General features: G+C 40.1%; 1 protein-coding gene across 3 annotated transcripts in view; it reads left to right on the plus strand.

The window, feature by feature from the left end:
• Nucleotides 1–17,694, plus strand: part of LOC105012891 (alpha-1,6-mannosylglycoprotein 6-beta-N-acetylglucosaminyltransferase B) — a 126,431-nt gene that overhangs the window by 100,886 nt on the left and 7,851 nt on the right. For 2 of the 3 annotated variants that reach the window (XM_020050582.2, XM_010874030.3), the window contains 7 exons: nucleotides 14–145; nucleotides 7,496–7,629; nucleotides 8,858–8,988; nucleotides 9,673–9,678; nucleotides 13,769–13,924; nucleotides 14,031–14,177; nucleotides 14,364–14,480. In XM_020050582.2, the coding sequence (XP_019906141.1) occupies nucleotides 14–145; nucleotides 7,496–7,629; nucleotides 8,858–8,988; nucleotides 9,673–9,678; nucleotides 13,769–13,924; nucleotides 14,031–14,177; nucleotides 14,364–14,480 (823 nt within the window). The remainder of the gene's footprint in view (nucleotides 1–13; nucleotides 146–7,495; nucleotides 7,630–8,857; nucleotides 8,989–9,672; nucleotides 9,679–13,768; nucleotides 13,925–14,030; nucleotides 14,178–14,363; nucleotides 14,481–17,694) is intronic. The other variant, XM_020050583.2, reaches the window with a different exon arrangement.

The following is a 17,694-nucleotide window of genomic DNA, read 5'->3' on the forward strand; positions in this document are numbered from 1 at the left end:
GCTGTGTGTTCAGATTCCTTGGGGTTCCCCCAGGAAGAGGAAGCTGCCCGCTGACAGGACCTCTGCCCTTTGACCTCATCTACACCGACTATCACGGCCTGCAGCAGATGAGGCAGCACATGGGGCTCTCCCTGAGGAAGCACAAGTTAGTGAGGTTTTTATATACGTCTGTATGTGTATGTACAGAGGTGGTCAATTATGTTGGCACCCTTGTGTTTAACAAAGCAGTGCAATGGAGCCGAATGTTCAGATTTCTCGTTTTAAACTGTTTGAATGACTATTTTTACCCCAGGCGCCTGCAATGAAGTACAGGAGAGATCACTTACACAAAAACTAGATTCACTTGCTTCCAACCAAATTAAATTTGATTCAGAATAATTTAGTTAATGCATTTGTTTTACTTTGAAGTAAGATCTCAATTTGATTTGATTTTCTTGGTTAAGTCTACATTTTAATTAACAGTGTAAAGCCGATAATGGGCCTCAGCGTGACCCAGTGGTCTTAGCTTCTTCATGTTACAGCGTGGGTTTGAATTTGGCCCTCTACAAAATCTCTTTCCTGTCCAATAAAGCACAAACAAATACGTAAAAACAGATATACAATGCTTTATGTGTTATAACTGGCGACAGACTACTCTTAACTATTGTCCAAACTTGCTTCCTTTTGCGGTGTCATTGTATGCAAAGGATGCGGCGCCAAGATACATGCTGGCAAATCACAAAACTAGTGTAGGACGGTTTACATCATTATCTAATGCTTTGGGAGCGTTTCAACCTTGGTAAAAATAGTTTTTCATAGGAGCCTTGAGCTTGTTCTGTTCCACCACAGCCATCATATGAAAATATGAAGGTGGTGCATTGCCTCTCATGGTGAAATGTCCATGTTACTGTGGTAAAATAGCGTTTTTGATATAAGGGGCCTGTGTCCTATAAAACATTGCGGGCCAATTCAAAGTTAAGCTAAATGACGGGTTAATTAGTCATTAGCCACTGACGTTTTGTGACTTGAGAAGGGCAAACATAATAACAAGGGCTAAGATTAAGTATGAGCATAATCATTTTGTTCTGTGCCGTTTGCAGCTTCTCTATAGATTGTGACCTTTGGACTGAACGGGATACTCTGCGAATCGTCAGCTAAGCAAAATGAAGATATTACAAGTTCATTTTTTAAGTGATTTGAAATTCTGTTTCCCTTTCAGTTGGAGAGAAGCTGATTTGTCTGGGGTGTGATGAATCTGTTCTGCTACAGTGCATTCAATTATATAGTGAAGCGGTTGTGTTCAAGTCTGTTTTGTGTCCTGCTGCATATAAAATTTTATCTAGAATACTCAGAAAACGGTGACTTGTTCCCTTCCAAAACCTTCTAATACCTCATCACATACATGCCCCACACACTGACGCATGTGCTCGCTCGTACACACACACACACACACACACTCTTAGTTATACACTATATTAAACACTACAAACTGCATAGCACAATGTGTATTGCACCCACTAACATTTACAGCACTCAATTGAACTTCTAATAAAGATGACTTTCCACCCCCCCTAATTTCCACTGTTGACCTCATACATCATTTTATTACAGAGAAAGACAAATCTCAAAATACTTTTTTACTAGACCCCTGTCTATGTCTTTGCCCCAGACAGTACCCAGCAAATTCTGCTGTTAAATCAACACTTGGAGTGGTCAAGTTGGCACCATATATATAGACTGGTATATTAATTGGCACCAGAGGTAAATCTGAATTATATTTTAAACCCCAGATATTTATTATCCGTTACTGTATTTATTAATGACAGACATAGTTGTTGCATTCATCCTTAATCAAATGGTATTATAATTAGGACTTTACACTATTTACTTTGAGAAATGTAAATGAAAACTTTTTTTTCATATAGCATTTTTTGAGGTCCTGGTTCAATCCTGATAAGGGGACCTGAAATTCATATGTCCTGTGAAAAGTGCCACTGATTATCATATTTTCATATTTGCTGGCTTGCTCCATTACAGGTTTGTCTTTGATAAGGTGGTTTGCTATAGAGCTTGAACCGTTCCCTTTTTTCTCTGCTCTAACACACTCTTTTCTTGAACTCTTGTACAGTAAGTACCTTTTAGCATTTATAACCAGATTTTCTCTGGAGAACCCAGTTCTGCTGGGGAATCTTCCTCTGATGGAAGTAGCTGAAATATCTAAGGATTTAACTGTTTGTGATAGTTTTATCTGATTTTTCTAGCCACATAATGGCTTTATTGACTTTCAATAACACCTGTTTTGCCCTTATTAAAATAAAACAAACAAACAAGATGCAATTGAAGGGGTTGACTTTTGGCTTTAATTGAAGGGGTTGAACAAAAATATTGTGTGAAACGTTTAGGAATTGCAACCATTTTCATACACAGTCTCTGAATTTCAGGCGCTCAAATGTAACTGGAAAAATTAACACAATTATGAATTAAATGTTCATTTTTTATACTTTGTTGATTGCAGATGTGGCATTCCCATTTTAAAGCTGTTGCCGTGAACCCACAACAACAGTTTGGTACATTCTGAGAAAAGAGTACGCAAGCTGTTGTTGTGGGTTTACAGCAACAGCTTCCAAATGCGAGTGCCACACCTGGAATCAACTCCAGACCTCTTACCTGCTTAATTGATGAAGAAATAATGAAGGAATTGCCCACACATGCCCATGAAACAGCTTTTGTGTCAATTGTCCGATTACTTTTGGTCCATTGAAAAGGAGGGGGCTACATAATAAAGAGCTGTAATTCCTAAACCCATCCTCCAATTTGGATGTAAATTCTCTCAAATGAAAGCTGAGAGACTACCCTTTGAGCCCATGTTCATCATTTAACTGTAACCTGAATATATATTATTCAACTAGTTGCTCAGCTCATTTGAATATTCCTGTAGTTTACTCCAAATATCACCTGAATTTAACATCTTCCGATTATACTTCACTTTTTCTGGTTATAACATTTTCTGGAATATTTTTAATTGACAGGACAGTAGGAAGGAAAAGCTAGGGACACAGGTTCAGTATCAGTCAAAAGTGTGATCTCAGCCATTCAAGTGAATGGGTAAGTGTGTCCAAATCTTAGACTGGTCTTGATATGTCAAATTAAAATGTTTATTTTTCCCCACGAAATTTAAAGCTTAACACCTGAAAGCATCTTACATTTTCATTGAATAATTTTTTTATCCACCTGCTTTTCCAAAGTTTATCCTCATATGATCGATGAAAGCATGTGGGCATTTTCTGAGTATAGAGATGTGTCCTCTTTGCTGTTTGTCCATGAGTAAATCACAGATACAATTTCCAAGTTTCTATAGGGCCAAAAGTGTATGAATGCACCAACTATTTATAAAACCAGTAATGGGGGTCACTTACCTGAAAGACAAAGCCCTTAATTTCACAGTTCCAGTGTATATGCTTCTACTTTTAACACACTTGGTGTTTATTTAACACTGGGGAATACAAATAATTTGTCCAAATGTGGCAGGCCTATACTTTAATTAACTCTAGTGGCTGGTTATTCAGAACATTGATGAATCATCCAGATCTGATAAGAGCCATTGATTCACCCAGCCTAGATGTGCAGAGGTGATGAAACAATCCTCTATTCTCGGTCTCAGTATTCTCATGTGGCTTTCTGTCACTGTCCTTTTTTTGGATCTCAAATTTGAAAGGGCAATATAAAAGCAATGAAAGGACTTTGGTGTTGTAGCTATTTACTATATTTATATAACATTGTATTTACTGCATTTCTGTGGTATATGGTGGTATTTACTGTGGTTTCATGTTTTTTTTTTTTTTTTTATCAGATTGTATTACTTTAATAAAAGATATTTAGTGGACTTCTTTTTTTTATTTCAAGAATGTTGGCCATTTTAGAAATAACTTCATATTGGTAGGACTTTTGTCTGACCTGTTAGGTTCAGGACTGACGTAGAGAAATTTGGAGGCTTGTAGGGGAGAGCTCAGCTTTGGGAAAACGTTCCTTCATAGCATGCCCAGTAGAGGGTTTTGTTTGGCTGGGGTCTGCACATCTTATCTTCTAAGACATCATTGTCGATAGTATGCTTGCTCCACTTTTTATGTTCCTAAAATGTGACACCAAGGAACTTGACTGTAGGAGGGGTGTGGAGTGTGTGCCCATAGATAGATAGGGAGTTGAACAGTTGTATTTGTCTTGGAGAAAACATTGTGTTTTTAAACAGGTTCAATTGAACTTTGCACAAACTACATGCTTCTTTTCAGCTTTTTGCTGCATGGAAGTAAAGAGGAAGCACAGATCATAAGCTAACTGCGAGACCTGTCCATCTCTATAGAACATGCCCTGCCTCTCAAGAGAACCTGTCAGATGTAAATTGATATCCTGTAAGGAATAGCTCATAGCTTCTGGCCCTTTCATTGGTTACCTCAAGGAAAATGTATATATCCAGCTTAGGGGTTTAGGTGCTTGGGGTTAGAGTTAGGGCTAGGTATATAGATATATATATATATGTGTGTGTGTATGTGTGTATGTGTATGTACCTATGTGTATATATATAGTGGTCTTGTATTTTTTTCCGGAGCTGTATATACACACCGATCAGCCATCACATTATGGCCACTGACCAGTGAATTGAATAACACTGATAATCTCATTATCATGGCACCTGTCAGTGGGTGGGATATATTAGGCAGCAAGTGAACATTATGTCTTCAAAGTTGATGTGTTAGAAGCAGTAAAAATGGGCAAGTGTAAGGATCTGAGTGACTTTGACAAGGGCCAAATAGTGATGGCTAGACGAGTCAGAACGTCTTTAAAACTGCAGCCCTTGTGGGGTGTCCCTAGTCAGCAGTGATCAGCACCTATCAAAAGTGGTCCAAGGAAAGAAAAGCAGTGAATCGGCGACAGGGTCATGAGCGGCCAAGGCTCATTGATGCACGTGAGGAGCGAAGGTTGGCCCGTGTGGTCCGATCCAACAGATGAGCTGCTGTAGCTCAAATAGCTGAAAAAGTTAATGCTGGTTCTGGTAGAAAGGTGTCAGAACACACAGTGCATCGCAGTTTTTTGCGTAGGGGGCTGCGTAGCTGCAGACCAGTCATGGTGCCCATGCTGACCCCTATCCACTGCCGAAAGCGCCTACAATGGACACGTGAGCATCAGAACTGGACCAGACAGTCTATCCAGGTACACCTCAATACGTAGCTTTAGACAAATTTCTCATGTAGCCCAAAACTTTTGCACAGTACTGTATAGATGTACATCTATAAACATGAATACAAATTCAGCATGCCCACGTGATGGGAGAAGAGGTGTCTAGATACTGAAACTTAATTGAGCTTTGTTAAAAGTGACTGGGGGAAGACATTGGATGCTAAGGTCTGAGTCCAGTCGATGAATATGGTTCATATGATAGCGAATAATAACCGCCCGTGTACAGAGACAGGAAATGCACAAAAACGAAGTAATTACATACTACACAGTATTAAATTGAGTTGTTTTATTGTCCTATTATGATGGAACGGTGCTCTAACAAACTTCTGATGGTACTGTTCGTTCTGAGGCAGTGGGGTTTCTGACCTCCATCAGCCAGGCAATGCAAATGTCCCTTCTCTGCACAATTGTCGCTCGTGATTGGTTGGTAGAGATACTGTTCCTGGCAAAGGCTTTATTAAACCAGCAAGATTTACTAATACCTTCTCTTCGTTGCCAAACGTTAGAAAAAATACAGAAGTACGGATCAAAGATTATTTGTAATCAGTTATAGATTTTATGTATAACACATCAAGCAGACCCCAACAAAAAAGATTAGGCTCCCCGAGCAGAAATGGCAGAGATTCAGTAGGAAAATTTTGATTTTAAACCAGCATTGATGACAGAATCTTCCACAGAAGTACTAAACTATTTAGACACAAAGCAAAATTAATAGGAAATTGATAGGAATGCTGTAAAGATTAACTTTCATGCACCTGAAAGACAGAGCTAATTGGATCAACCTGTGGTTTTCCATGCTGATTTCTGTTGGATGAGATAACATATAAAAAGCAACACAGACATTTCACTTTTTTGGCTCGTTTATTTTACCACCTTCATATTGTTTTTAAATTTTTTCATTCTGTTCGCCCTCCAACAATTTACAATGTATTGTGGCTGAGAAAACAATCCTTAACAGGGTTGGAGGAGCCAGAGTGGTGAGTGGTGGCCAGTCTACTTCTGGCTCCACCAGGTGATGATTATTTGCATGTTCTAATGAACAAAGGGTCAAATACTTCTGGGCTGAGTCCAGTTCTGCTGCAGAACCAGGGGAACAAAGAGAGGGACAAACAGCTAGGCTGTGGTAGATCTTATGTTGCATGTGGGAATCGAACCCATAACATAGCGTTTTAAGTGGAATGCTCTACAAACTGAGCTACACCAGAACCATAATGTGGCAATTGAGCAGGTTAATCAAAGCATATGTGGCTGCTAAGAGCGTTTTGTCTCAGACATACCTTTCTTCTGCTTTTTAGAAAACACAATCGATCAAACAAGTCCTGCAGACAGTATGTTTATCACACCTGGACTGGTGCCCAGGTATATATTCGAGTGCCGCATTGAAGCACACAGGTAAACTACAGTTGGCCCAGAAGATAGCAGCTTGTGCTGCCTGCAAATGTACAAAGAGAACATAAGTCAATTGCATGCATCTCAACCTCCCCTGGCTTTGAGTAGAGATTGACTGTATCCCTATTGGTTTTGGGGAGCATGTTGATGTGGTACAGGTATAGAACTGTTCATTAAAACAGTTAATGCAGTGTTTGGGCGCCGATCAATACCACTCAAGACCTTCCACCAGGTGTTTTGGGCTTTTGCTACTGGGGAACCTTAAAATACAAGATATGTTTTGTGTATAGATACCGGAAAAGGTCTAATGACCTTGCAGCTGTTGACTTTGAGAGAAAATTTACCAAATAGACTGGATTTTAAAAACATGGAGAGAGCAATGTAGCCATATACAGGAACACTTGTCCTGATAAATTCTCTGGTGATATCAGTAATGTATTCACCTTTACATTATTCATATGGCCATAAAAACTCACAAAGAGTCCGAAATCATGTGAAAATCATGTGATATTTACGAAACGGAAAAAAGGGGGGTTTTGAATGAAATATGGATATTTCTATTTACAATATCTGAAGGAGAGAAAAGGCACATTCCTTCCGACTGCATTATGGACCTGGTCCAAGAACCAGGGAGCGTTCTGCTGCAGGATGGGATGGTGCTCTCATCACACTCTAGTCTGGGACCATGAAAACCACCATGGTCATCTGCCGACTGACTCCAACGACTCATTGTTGGAGTCGTTAGAGTCATTATTTGCCGTTTGGTTGGTCTCAATTTACCCATAACACATTGCGTGGCAACCCTAAAGGTTCTTCCGGGCTCCAGTCATTCTAAGAGTGTATATTCCCATGTTAGTACCAGTTTGTTCTCTCAACTCTTCCCTCTATGTCTCAGGTGTCACATACGTGTGATTGACACGTTTGGCACAGAGCCAGCCTACAACCACGAGGACTACGCTACCATGAACGGCTACAGAACCAACTGGGGCTACTGGAATCTCAACTGCAGGCAGTACATGACCATGTTCCGTGAGTGGACGGGGAGTGTTATTGAAGGAATTAGGCATGTGGGGGTGTGGATGCATCGCTTAACTGTGGCATATTGGCAACATACCCCAAAATACCAAGAGTTACCTTATTGTAGCTCGCAATTAGAATAGTAAAAGGATTGCATTGTCATACCCAATATTTACGGGTGATTTGAATCCTGAAGGCGGATGCCTGTTAGGTGTTGTACAGGAGACTATGCAACGTATATGACATGGAATCAGTAATTCCGTTGGTAATCGGTTTATAAGGGCAATCAGGCATTGCAGGAATTTGGAATATTTCCAATATACCACAGCTACAGTAATTGCTGTGTCCAGGCACAATACACCGTGCCTATGGACAGCTCTTAGTTGTATATTGGCCATACACCCCACCGCCCTGTGCCTTATTGCGTACATATACAGCGACTTTTAGACAGTCAGCGTTCAGGATTCAAACCACCTGATCTCTAAAAGGGCTTTTGGAAACGGTAGTCAGAAGTGGTTGTTAAGCCCACGGGCCTCTAACCGTGGAAGCTCATGTGCCAGGTGACAAGTGGGATTTGACGAGGAAAGCACCAAAATAAATTGATAATGGACGTTGGTCTACAAACGGCGATGTTTTGTTAATTCACGGATGCTTAGAGCCACACACTACAACTTTGCAGCACACGTGCTCCCTATCTCCCTTTAACTCACTCACTACACACACACACCCAAACCACTGAGGGAGTGCCGTCATTCAACAGGCATTGGTGGATACAGAGAGGAGACTTCCGCTGTGTGTGTGTGTGTGTGTGTGTGTGTGTGTGTTTGTGCTTCCAATTAACTCAGCATGCCTGGATTCTGTGGCTGTCCTGCTGTTTTGGAAATGCACATTATTATAGTAGACTAAACTGTGCAGATATCGGCTTTCATGTAGGATTTGGAATTGGACCAAAGATATGTCATGAATATATATTATTTTCAGATTAACACTTGACATGCTGTAACCCTGGGCTTTTTGGGTAATTTATATGTACTGGGAATACTTATTTAGAGTAATGCTTAATGGAGTGACTACTCTCCCCCTCAGTTGATGCCATGCCAGTTAGACTGAAATATTCCTTTAACCACTTATTATTTTGTGTAACACATCTTAGTCAGCAAATTTGTGAGTTTATTTTTCTAAGTGTTTTTGATGTTTTGACCTATTGGCGCTAACACTTTGCTATTTCTGTCCGTCACAGCACACACTCCGGACAACTCCTTTATGGGTTTTGTGGCCGAGGAGCTGAATGAGACAGAGAGGCTGAGCATCCAGAAGAGCAAGGTGGACAACATGGCTGTGGTGTACGGAAAAGAGGCCAGCATGTGGAAGGTGATCCGTGATGTTCATACTCCCTCATGAGTGAGAGAGAGAACGGTCGTCAGTTTGTCACACACTGCACGTGTTCTGTGGTGATATGATAAATGGACTGCACCGCACTCGCAGACTGACGGGCTGAAACGGGTCATTTAAACACTCCTCTCTCCCGAGTATGAGCCTTCAACTATGTGTATGTACGCCCAGAGAAGTGTGAAGGCGTGACAAATGCTTTTGGATAGCGTAAACTCTCCCTCCGAGCTACAGGAACACGATTTACCTTGATTCGTTGATGTGATTCTTTGGTGACACTTTGATGTGTTTCTGGCGTGACCTCTCCGTGGTAAGGTTAACTTGGATCCGTGTTGATTCTCTGTCTACGCTTATTGAACTTCCCCTTGCTCTGAACAGCGTGAGGTACAGCATGCAATACATTTGTGAGTGTGAGATTCTGGCGTGGGAAGGGCGTGTTGGTGTGGGTTTCCCTCGATACTGTGACTGCCCTGCACTACCGCTGGCAGCTTCCTCAGTTCTCTGGTTCACTTGCCTGTCAGCCATGTATTGTTCTGCCTGTATCTATACAGGGAGACCAAATGACAGCCATTTTGTCTTCCACACTTACTGTCTCTCTCTTGTCTTTTCTTCCTCCCACACGGTGTCCTCTTCTGTTTCCATGACATGTTGATGGATTCCCTCCAGCTCCAAGTTAGTATTCTTGCACTTCCTTGATATTCTAAACCCCTTCAGAAACTTGGTTTTTGGTTGCTTGGCAGATCCCTTTTAACACACAATGTATGCATGTGTTTAATTAAATGTACCTGACATTTAACTAAAACCTATATGGAATAGGTCGGCAAAATTAACTCTTAAGACACAGAGAAAGAAAGGTGCTTCATGTGAATCATTTTTATGTAGGCCTATAAAAAAGTTGAGTTTTCCTAAAAAGCCCTGAGGGTTGGTATGAGTTCAGCCTGATCTGTCTGGAGCACATCTGCCATTTCCCTGTCTGATCAATACATTCCTGCCCTGTGGCTGGTTTATGAAAATACCACAAGGTGGGGTGCCAATCAATACTCCGAATGCCAGCTCTCTACTAATCCTTTTTTTTTTTTACTTAGTTTGAAGTGGAAGGCTTGTTAGCTGGCAGAAAGAAAGCTCATATGCTTTGTATTTATTTAGATTGCGTTCAATTAAAATGTCCTCTGTTTTGTAATTTGGTTTCAGTGATTTTTTTTCTGTCGAAAGTAGACACCAACATGACACAAAAATCAAATGATACCAAATACTGAAATCAAATGTAAACCTGTACTATTTATCTGTCAACAGGTTGAAACATGCATTAAATATTCATTAAATATTCATGACCATTTAAGCTTGCTAATTTGACCTGGCAATAAAAACTGGGTTGTTGTTTTTATTGTTGATTAAATGTGTCATATGATTAAATAAATACATAAATACATGTATTTGCATTCTGTGTGCATTGTATTGAAAATGTGTACAACACTGCAGTCCAGTCAGAACAGTTCAGCCTAACTACAAGTCCCAGCCCCTTTTGCATTTCCAATGCCATGCACACACACAATGCAAATACATGTGTATTCATTTGTAGATTTATTCAATAATATCGTACATTTAATCCTCCAGTTTAATACCTAAAATTATTTTTTTACATTTTTGTTGGATCTTTATACAACCCTGTAAAATGCAATAAAAAAACAGAATGCAATGATGTGCAAATAATTTATGCCTATATTTAATTGAAAATAGTACCAAGAAAACATGTTGAAACTGAGAAATGTTATTGTTTTTGGAAATATTAATGCCCATTATGAATTTGATGCCAGCAACATGTTTCAAAAAAGTTGAGACAGGGACATGTTTACCACTGAGGGTTTTCCAGTCTTTTGTTTCCTCTGTCCCAACTTTTTTCAAACGTGTTGGTGGCATAAAATTCTAACTGGGCATATATTTTCCAAGAAACAATAAAATGTCTCAGTTTTAAAATGTTTTATTAGTTTTTTTTTACTATTTTCTATTGAATGTAAAGTTTAAGGGATTTTCCTCATCATTGCATTCTGTTTTTAGTTAATGTACACAGCATCCCAACTTTTATGGAACCTGGGTGGTAAAAATGTTAACCCGAAGTCTCACAAAATCCTGTTATACTCTACTTCTAGGACTGAGCCACAGATAAAAGGCAGAAACCAAGTTCATTTTTAGTAAATTACCTTCTGATAATCTCTAGCAACGCAAGCGCATTGGTGATGCACTCAAGCGGTTTTGATGACTGAACCCCCTGTAATCTCCCTGCAGGCTTCAGAACTGGCCATAGTTGTAATGCTGAAACAAAGTCCCAATGGAAATTAGATCGAATCTGCTACAGACAACATGCTCTTTCAGTCATCTGTCAATCTGTCAATCTTCTTATCCTAAATTAACCCACAGACTCAAGAGCCTTTAGTCATTTGAACTAGTCTGGCTTGAAAATATTTCCAAATGTGTAGTTTGTCAAATCCGAGGCAGTGACTCCATTATCCACCTTTATGCAGATAACACAGTTGTTGTCTTGAAATCCTCATGTATTTGGCCAGGTCGTCAATGTAAATGAGTATTTGTTCCCAACTGACTTACCTGGTTAAGTAAAAAAAAAAAAGGAATGTATACATTGTGTTTGCATCACTGGAATATGCTTGGTTTAGACCAGGTGTTACTATGTCTCCCACGATTTGAGGAACACAACAAACTCACCACTGTACATGTAAATCAACATTTTGACAGGAATGTAAAATTGATGCATCACAATTAACTTCTCATAAATTAAAGTTAAAAAAATAACCAACAAACACTTGCTTGTTGCATTGTCAATGATTAATTCATGAAATATATGATCATTAATTTCACTCCTTTAGATGGTTTGTGTCTCTTTTTATGATTTCATTGAACGTCACCATGGGATATGTTCTACACTTCACTAATCATCTCCTCTGGGACCATATAAAAGGATATGGGGTTTTTGTGTGTGCTTATTTATTCCTTATATGTTTATAGCATTTGAGATTGCCAAAAATTGCTAATGCGTGGACTGGTTATATTGGTCAATAATGAGGGAGTGTCAACTGCTTAACTCTCTGTGATCAGTGACCTGTGTGGAATTATGCCCCAGGTGAAGGTCATGCTTGCTTTCTCCTTACGCTCTCCGGCCATTTACACATCATTTACTTAATGTGCTACTTTTTCTTGGTGTAGGAATCCCCAGTCTAATTGACTATGGCAGTACATCTGCACCAGAGGCTATTAGTTGATTACTCAGGCTTCAGTTCCATGGAGCCAGTCGGCAGCTATACTCTTCAGAGGCAGCTCCTCACTGGCTGGCAAAATAGCTTTTTTCTTTTACTTTAACAGACATAGATCCACTAGTAGCTGGGCTTCCAAGCTTTCAACAGTTCCATGTTTTTGCACTCTTAAAAAGCCTTAACTCACTGACGTAGTGACTGATTACAAAGTATCAACACTCCAACTCTGAGCCCTCAGACCAAAACAAATAACACTGCTGACAAATTTGCTTGCCTGTAGTGAATTAGTAAACCACAAACGTGTGTGGAATTCAAAGACTATGAAACAACTGGTCAAACAGGAAACATGGATGTACCGTGTCTTCTGACTGCAGTGCAACACAAACATGAGAAATGGCAGCCATTATCCAAAAACGCTGAAACAAAAACTCTGGATAATATTAAGGAGTTGTTACCTTACATTGTGACAAGAATACAGTCCAGGAGCTCACTTGAAACACACCTTTTCTTAATTGTCTTTCATTACACTTTCCAGATGTCACAAAATCGTCAAAGCCTCCTCAACTCCCCTGGGTTCTCTGATTCTTCGGTTTTGTCATGTCTCCTAGCTAAAATGCTCCAGGCAGTCATATATGATTAGGCAGTTCCTATCAACTTTCCAGATTGTGTTTCATAAATACCAGCAAGCATGGTCACCTTTGTCCAACTTTGTTGCTATGCTAGCTTTACCAGATATCACTGACTGGGGCGTTATGCCATTTTGGTTGTCCTGATGTGTCATCCTGTCAATTCACTGATAAACTGAATAGGATGCAGGGGTAGCACAGTGTTTCCGATTAGAGAAGACACGCAGGCATGTTTTTTTCATACTAGATCTCTGAGAAATACTGAGTAGATTCCTTCCTTCTGTAGCCTCTCCTCTGATGCAATGTGTTTGATGTGGATGTCCATTTTATCAGGTCACGTCTGCTTTATTTGTGGACCTGTGATGACAGCCATGATGACCTTGACTGACATTTGGTTAGAAGTGAATGAAAACTGGTTTGTTAGTGCCATTTATGGACTACCTGAAATAAATAACTGGGCGTTTTATGTAAGTGTTTCATTAATCTAATTTTGAGCCATTTAATAGTTTTCATAATATAATGAAAGTACCATAAGTGTATTGTGTTTTTATAACGTTGTGTGGCCTTCAAAGACTTTGTGTGGCCTCCCTTAGAACAGAAACCTAAAGCAACTCGTTCAAGGTGTCCTTTAGGATTTGCCATAGCTCTTCTGTTGACTTTGGCTACTTTTTGTCCTGTTCCCTTTCCTTGGAGGGAATCACTGATTCTCCCTTTCCCAGTAATGCTTGCAATTAACATACAGGGCAGCATTTTTGAGAAATGATACAGAATAGGACTAAAATAAGAAATGCCTCATAATATCTGGGGTGTATATAACGCTTTGTGCTCAGTGTGGTTTTTTCAATGGTAACTGTGTTCCCATCACTCCTACAGGGTAAGGAAAAGTTCCTGTCCATCCTCCACCGCTACATGGAGATTCATGGTACAGTCTACTATGAGACACAGCGCCCTCCAGAGGTACCTGCCTTTGTCAAAAACCACGGCCTGCTACCCCAACAGGAGTTGCAACAGCTGCTTAAAAAGGCCAAGGTATGGGGCCTCCTTTGGCTTTCAAAACCGTTCATGTACTGTAATTCAAGTTGACATGATTTTTCAGACAGTTAGGTTCACCTATCTCTTGTTGGTCTCCAACAAGCTCTTCGTTGGATTTGGGTTCCCATATGAAGGACCAGCTCCGTTAGAGGCCATAGCCAATGGCTGCATCTTCCTTCAGCCCAAGTTTAAGCCATCCCATAGTTCCCTGAACCACGAGTTCTTCCGAGGGAAACCCACTTCCAGGCAGGTGAGTGGAACGTCTGTCTTTGTGGTGTCAGCCGTCGTCTCTACTATAGAGGAAACACAAGTTAGTCAGAGTGAAGCAGTGCAAGGTAGGGTTCAACCTGACCTCTGCTTGTGACTATGTGACCATGTTCATTTATTAGCTGGGTAGCAACTACATTGCCTGGTACTGTATCTGTTCCTCCATCAGGTCTCGTCCCAGCACCCATATGCAGAGCAGTATATAGGCAGGCCACACGTCATTACCGTGGATTTCAACAACTCCCAAGAGTTTGATGCTGCAATACTTGAGATCATGAGAACCAAGGTTAGTATTCTAACTTAAAGGGACATTTCCCCATAGATCACCTGCTTAATGTATGAAATACTAATGTAAGCAATGATTCATTTGTATTATAGAAATACAATATATCAACGTAATCTAAAATGAGCAAATTTAACAGTAGAAGTTTTTTTTCTTTATTTTTACCACAACATAGCAATATCAAATTCATGCTGTTTCACAGATCCCTATCTATCAAGCATGTCAGGTGAATAGCTTCCTCCAATATTGTTGTAAGTTTCCCGTTTTAACAACATTATTTAGCAATTTTTACATTTACAATAAAAGATTGCTAGCCACAGAAGTGGCAAGTAGGGCTGTCGCAATTATTGCATAATTGCCTGATTGTGATTATTTGAGTCAGATTGCGATTATTTTTATGACAACAATCGTTTTGCACAATATTTTGATCCCAAAATAATATGTTTCCGATCTGAATAAGGAATTTGTACGCCAAAGTTAGAAATGTTTCAACAAATACCGCACAAATTATGTCAGTTTCTATCAGTTAGGACAGTGGTTCCCAAACCCAAATTAATCGTCAACTAAAATGTCATAATCGTGACAGCCCTAGTGGTAAGTTAATTCTCACAGCCACTGTTTAGCAATAAGCAATGCACAAATCAATGGAATGAACTTATTTGTCATCTTGATACTCACAATGTTTGATGTCCTAATGCAATTAGGAAATACATTCTTTCATCCTAATTTGAATGCGCTTCACCAGGACATTGGCGGGAGAAGATAGCTGAGCCAGTTAAAATGTTGAGCTCCCTCTTTCTTTCCCTCTGATCTTAGTGCTTTCTTTGAGACAATTGATCATACCATCCTTCTAGATTGTCTGAAGCTAGATGTTGGCATTCAGGGAACTGCCCTGAAGCTGTTTACTTCATATTTGCAAGACATTATGTTTTCTGTAAAGATTGGGAAGTTCTCCTCCTCTGCATCAATCACCTGTGTGGTACCTCAAGGCTCTGACCTAGGCCCTATCTTATTTTCATTATATATGCTTCCCTTGGGCTCCATCTTTCAGAAATATAACATCTCTTACCATTGCTATGCCGATGCTACACAATTGTACCTTCCCCTGAAAAAAATCCCTGAAATCACTCTCTAAATGTCTTAGAGACATAAAATACTGGCTAGCTAAAAACCTTCTCCAATTAAAAAACACAAAAACAGAAATTGTTGTATTTGGTCCCACAGACTCCACCAACTTTATTCTTATTAACTTAGAGCCTATATATATCAATGTAGATAACTGTGCAAAGAATCTCTGGATCATTTTTTGAATCTGATCTCAAATTTGAGAAACAAGTTAACACTGTTGTCAGAGGCACTTTTTCCAGCTCTGGGCCATTGCCAAATTCTCATTCTTACTTTCAAGGATTTGGAGACAGTTATTCGTGCATTAATTTCCTCCCACCTGGAATATTGTAACACTTTGTTATATGAGAGTCTGTTAGTCGTCCTTGTCTTGCCTTCAGCTTGTCATGAATGGAGCTGCTAGGCTTTTAACCAGTACAAAAAAAAGAGTGAGTGAGTATCACTCCTGTACTGGCCTCTCTCCATTAGCTACGTTTTAAACATAGGATAGATTGTAAGGTCTTTTTATTTGTGTTTAACGCCATACATGGATCAGCACCCTCCTATATTTCGGACCTCCTTATCCACCACTCTTCCTCCAGGACCCTTAGGTCGTCCAACCAATTGTTTTTGTGTCCTGATTAAAGTTCAGAGGAGACTGTGCCATTTCTGTTGCAGCTCAAAAGATGTGGAATAGCCTAACTTTATATATTAGGTCTTCCACTAGTTGCGACCTCTGTTCTTTAGCGGTTGAGTCTGCAAGTGGGTAGGAAGTTGTTTGTGTCTGTCATGTCCTATGAGAATATGTTTAGTTAGCTATATGTTTTAGGTATGGTTTTCTTTTTTCTGTCCTAGACACTTGATTGTACAGCACTTTGGTTGACACTTGTTGTTTTTAAATGTGCTTTATAAAGACATTTGACATGACTTGACTTTCTCTCCAAAACTCATTGTACACCTATTATGGCCTAACGTATGATAAAATATTGCATGTAAGACCAGTTCAGAGAGAATATTAGTTCATCCTCCATCCAGATGAGAAGCCATTGTGGTCACCGTCCCTCTAGAGTTGTAGTCCTTTGTGGAAAACTTGCTCAATGATCAATATATCATCTAAACATCACTGGAAGACATCCAATGGTTCTATTAAACAGTGATATCCACGACCACACATTGAATGACTTGTCTTTTGATTGGTATAACATGGAGTCTTTGTGAAATGAAAATGTTTGCATTCATTCATTTATTTTAGGTCAATACACTTTCTGACTTTCTACAGTGTGTCGTTTAGCACACACATCCCATTCCCGCGCTTCTTCTGGCCAATTATGTGAGAAATAAATCTCACCTGACCTAGAAACCTCTCAAACCACCTAAGGGTGCCCCAAGGTGAAATGCTCCTTTAAAGTGAGATATCGCAGGTGACATGTTAGACAAGTCACCTTTTCCGATCGGTGCTCTTCACCGCGTCTCACGTTAAAGAATGTCGTGAGTATGACCGTACGTTGCCTACCCGTGTGATTAACGGTGCCGTGGGGGTGCAGCATCTCCCCAGGCTGTGCTCCCAGTTGTGACCCACTTCTCTGTACTGTAGCTAACATTGTTTAGTTCAGCTGTTAATTCATCACAGGATCCGGTGTAACTGCGTACCTTTTAGCTGGCACCTTTCCAAGCTTATCGTTTCACATTGCTTGAGAGGACGGTGTGTTGCAGTAGGTGAACTGCACAGCCCACATCTGTGTCAGTATGGCGGCACTCCAGAACACTACCTATTGTTTGCCGGAGGTTTATCTTAATAGGCCATACTGCGTTCAATCTGTCATTAGGCCGGCTCGCAAGGAACAGCCAATCGATCTCTCACCGCGCAAGGAGGCGGGTCCGAGCAAGGTGTCAGATGTGCTAAATGGATAGGAGACTGGCTGCTGAAGTGAAGGGAAAGGATCTTCTGGTTTTAATGCTGCAGCGTGCAGCAGGTTAAGAGTGGAGAAAGGATTCAAAGTAACACAGGCCCCTTTTTCATTATGTTGATACACCGTGCTCTGTGGGAAAAGGAAAGCTTGTTCGTCTTTGGTATATAATGCGGGTGAACAACATATTCCCTGTTATGCCGGGC

This window comes from Esox lucius, chromosome 11, assembly GCF_011004845.1.
Source record: "Esox lucius isolate fEsoLuc1 chromosome 11, fEsoLuc1.pri, whole genome shotgun sequence".
NCBI classification, from domain to species: Eukaryota; Metazoa; Chordata; class Actinopteri; order Esociformes; family Esocidae; genus Esox; species Esox lucius.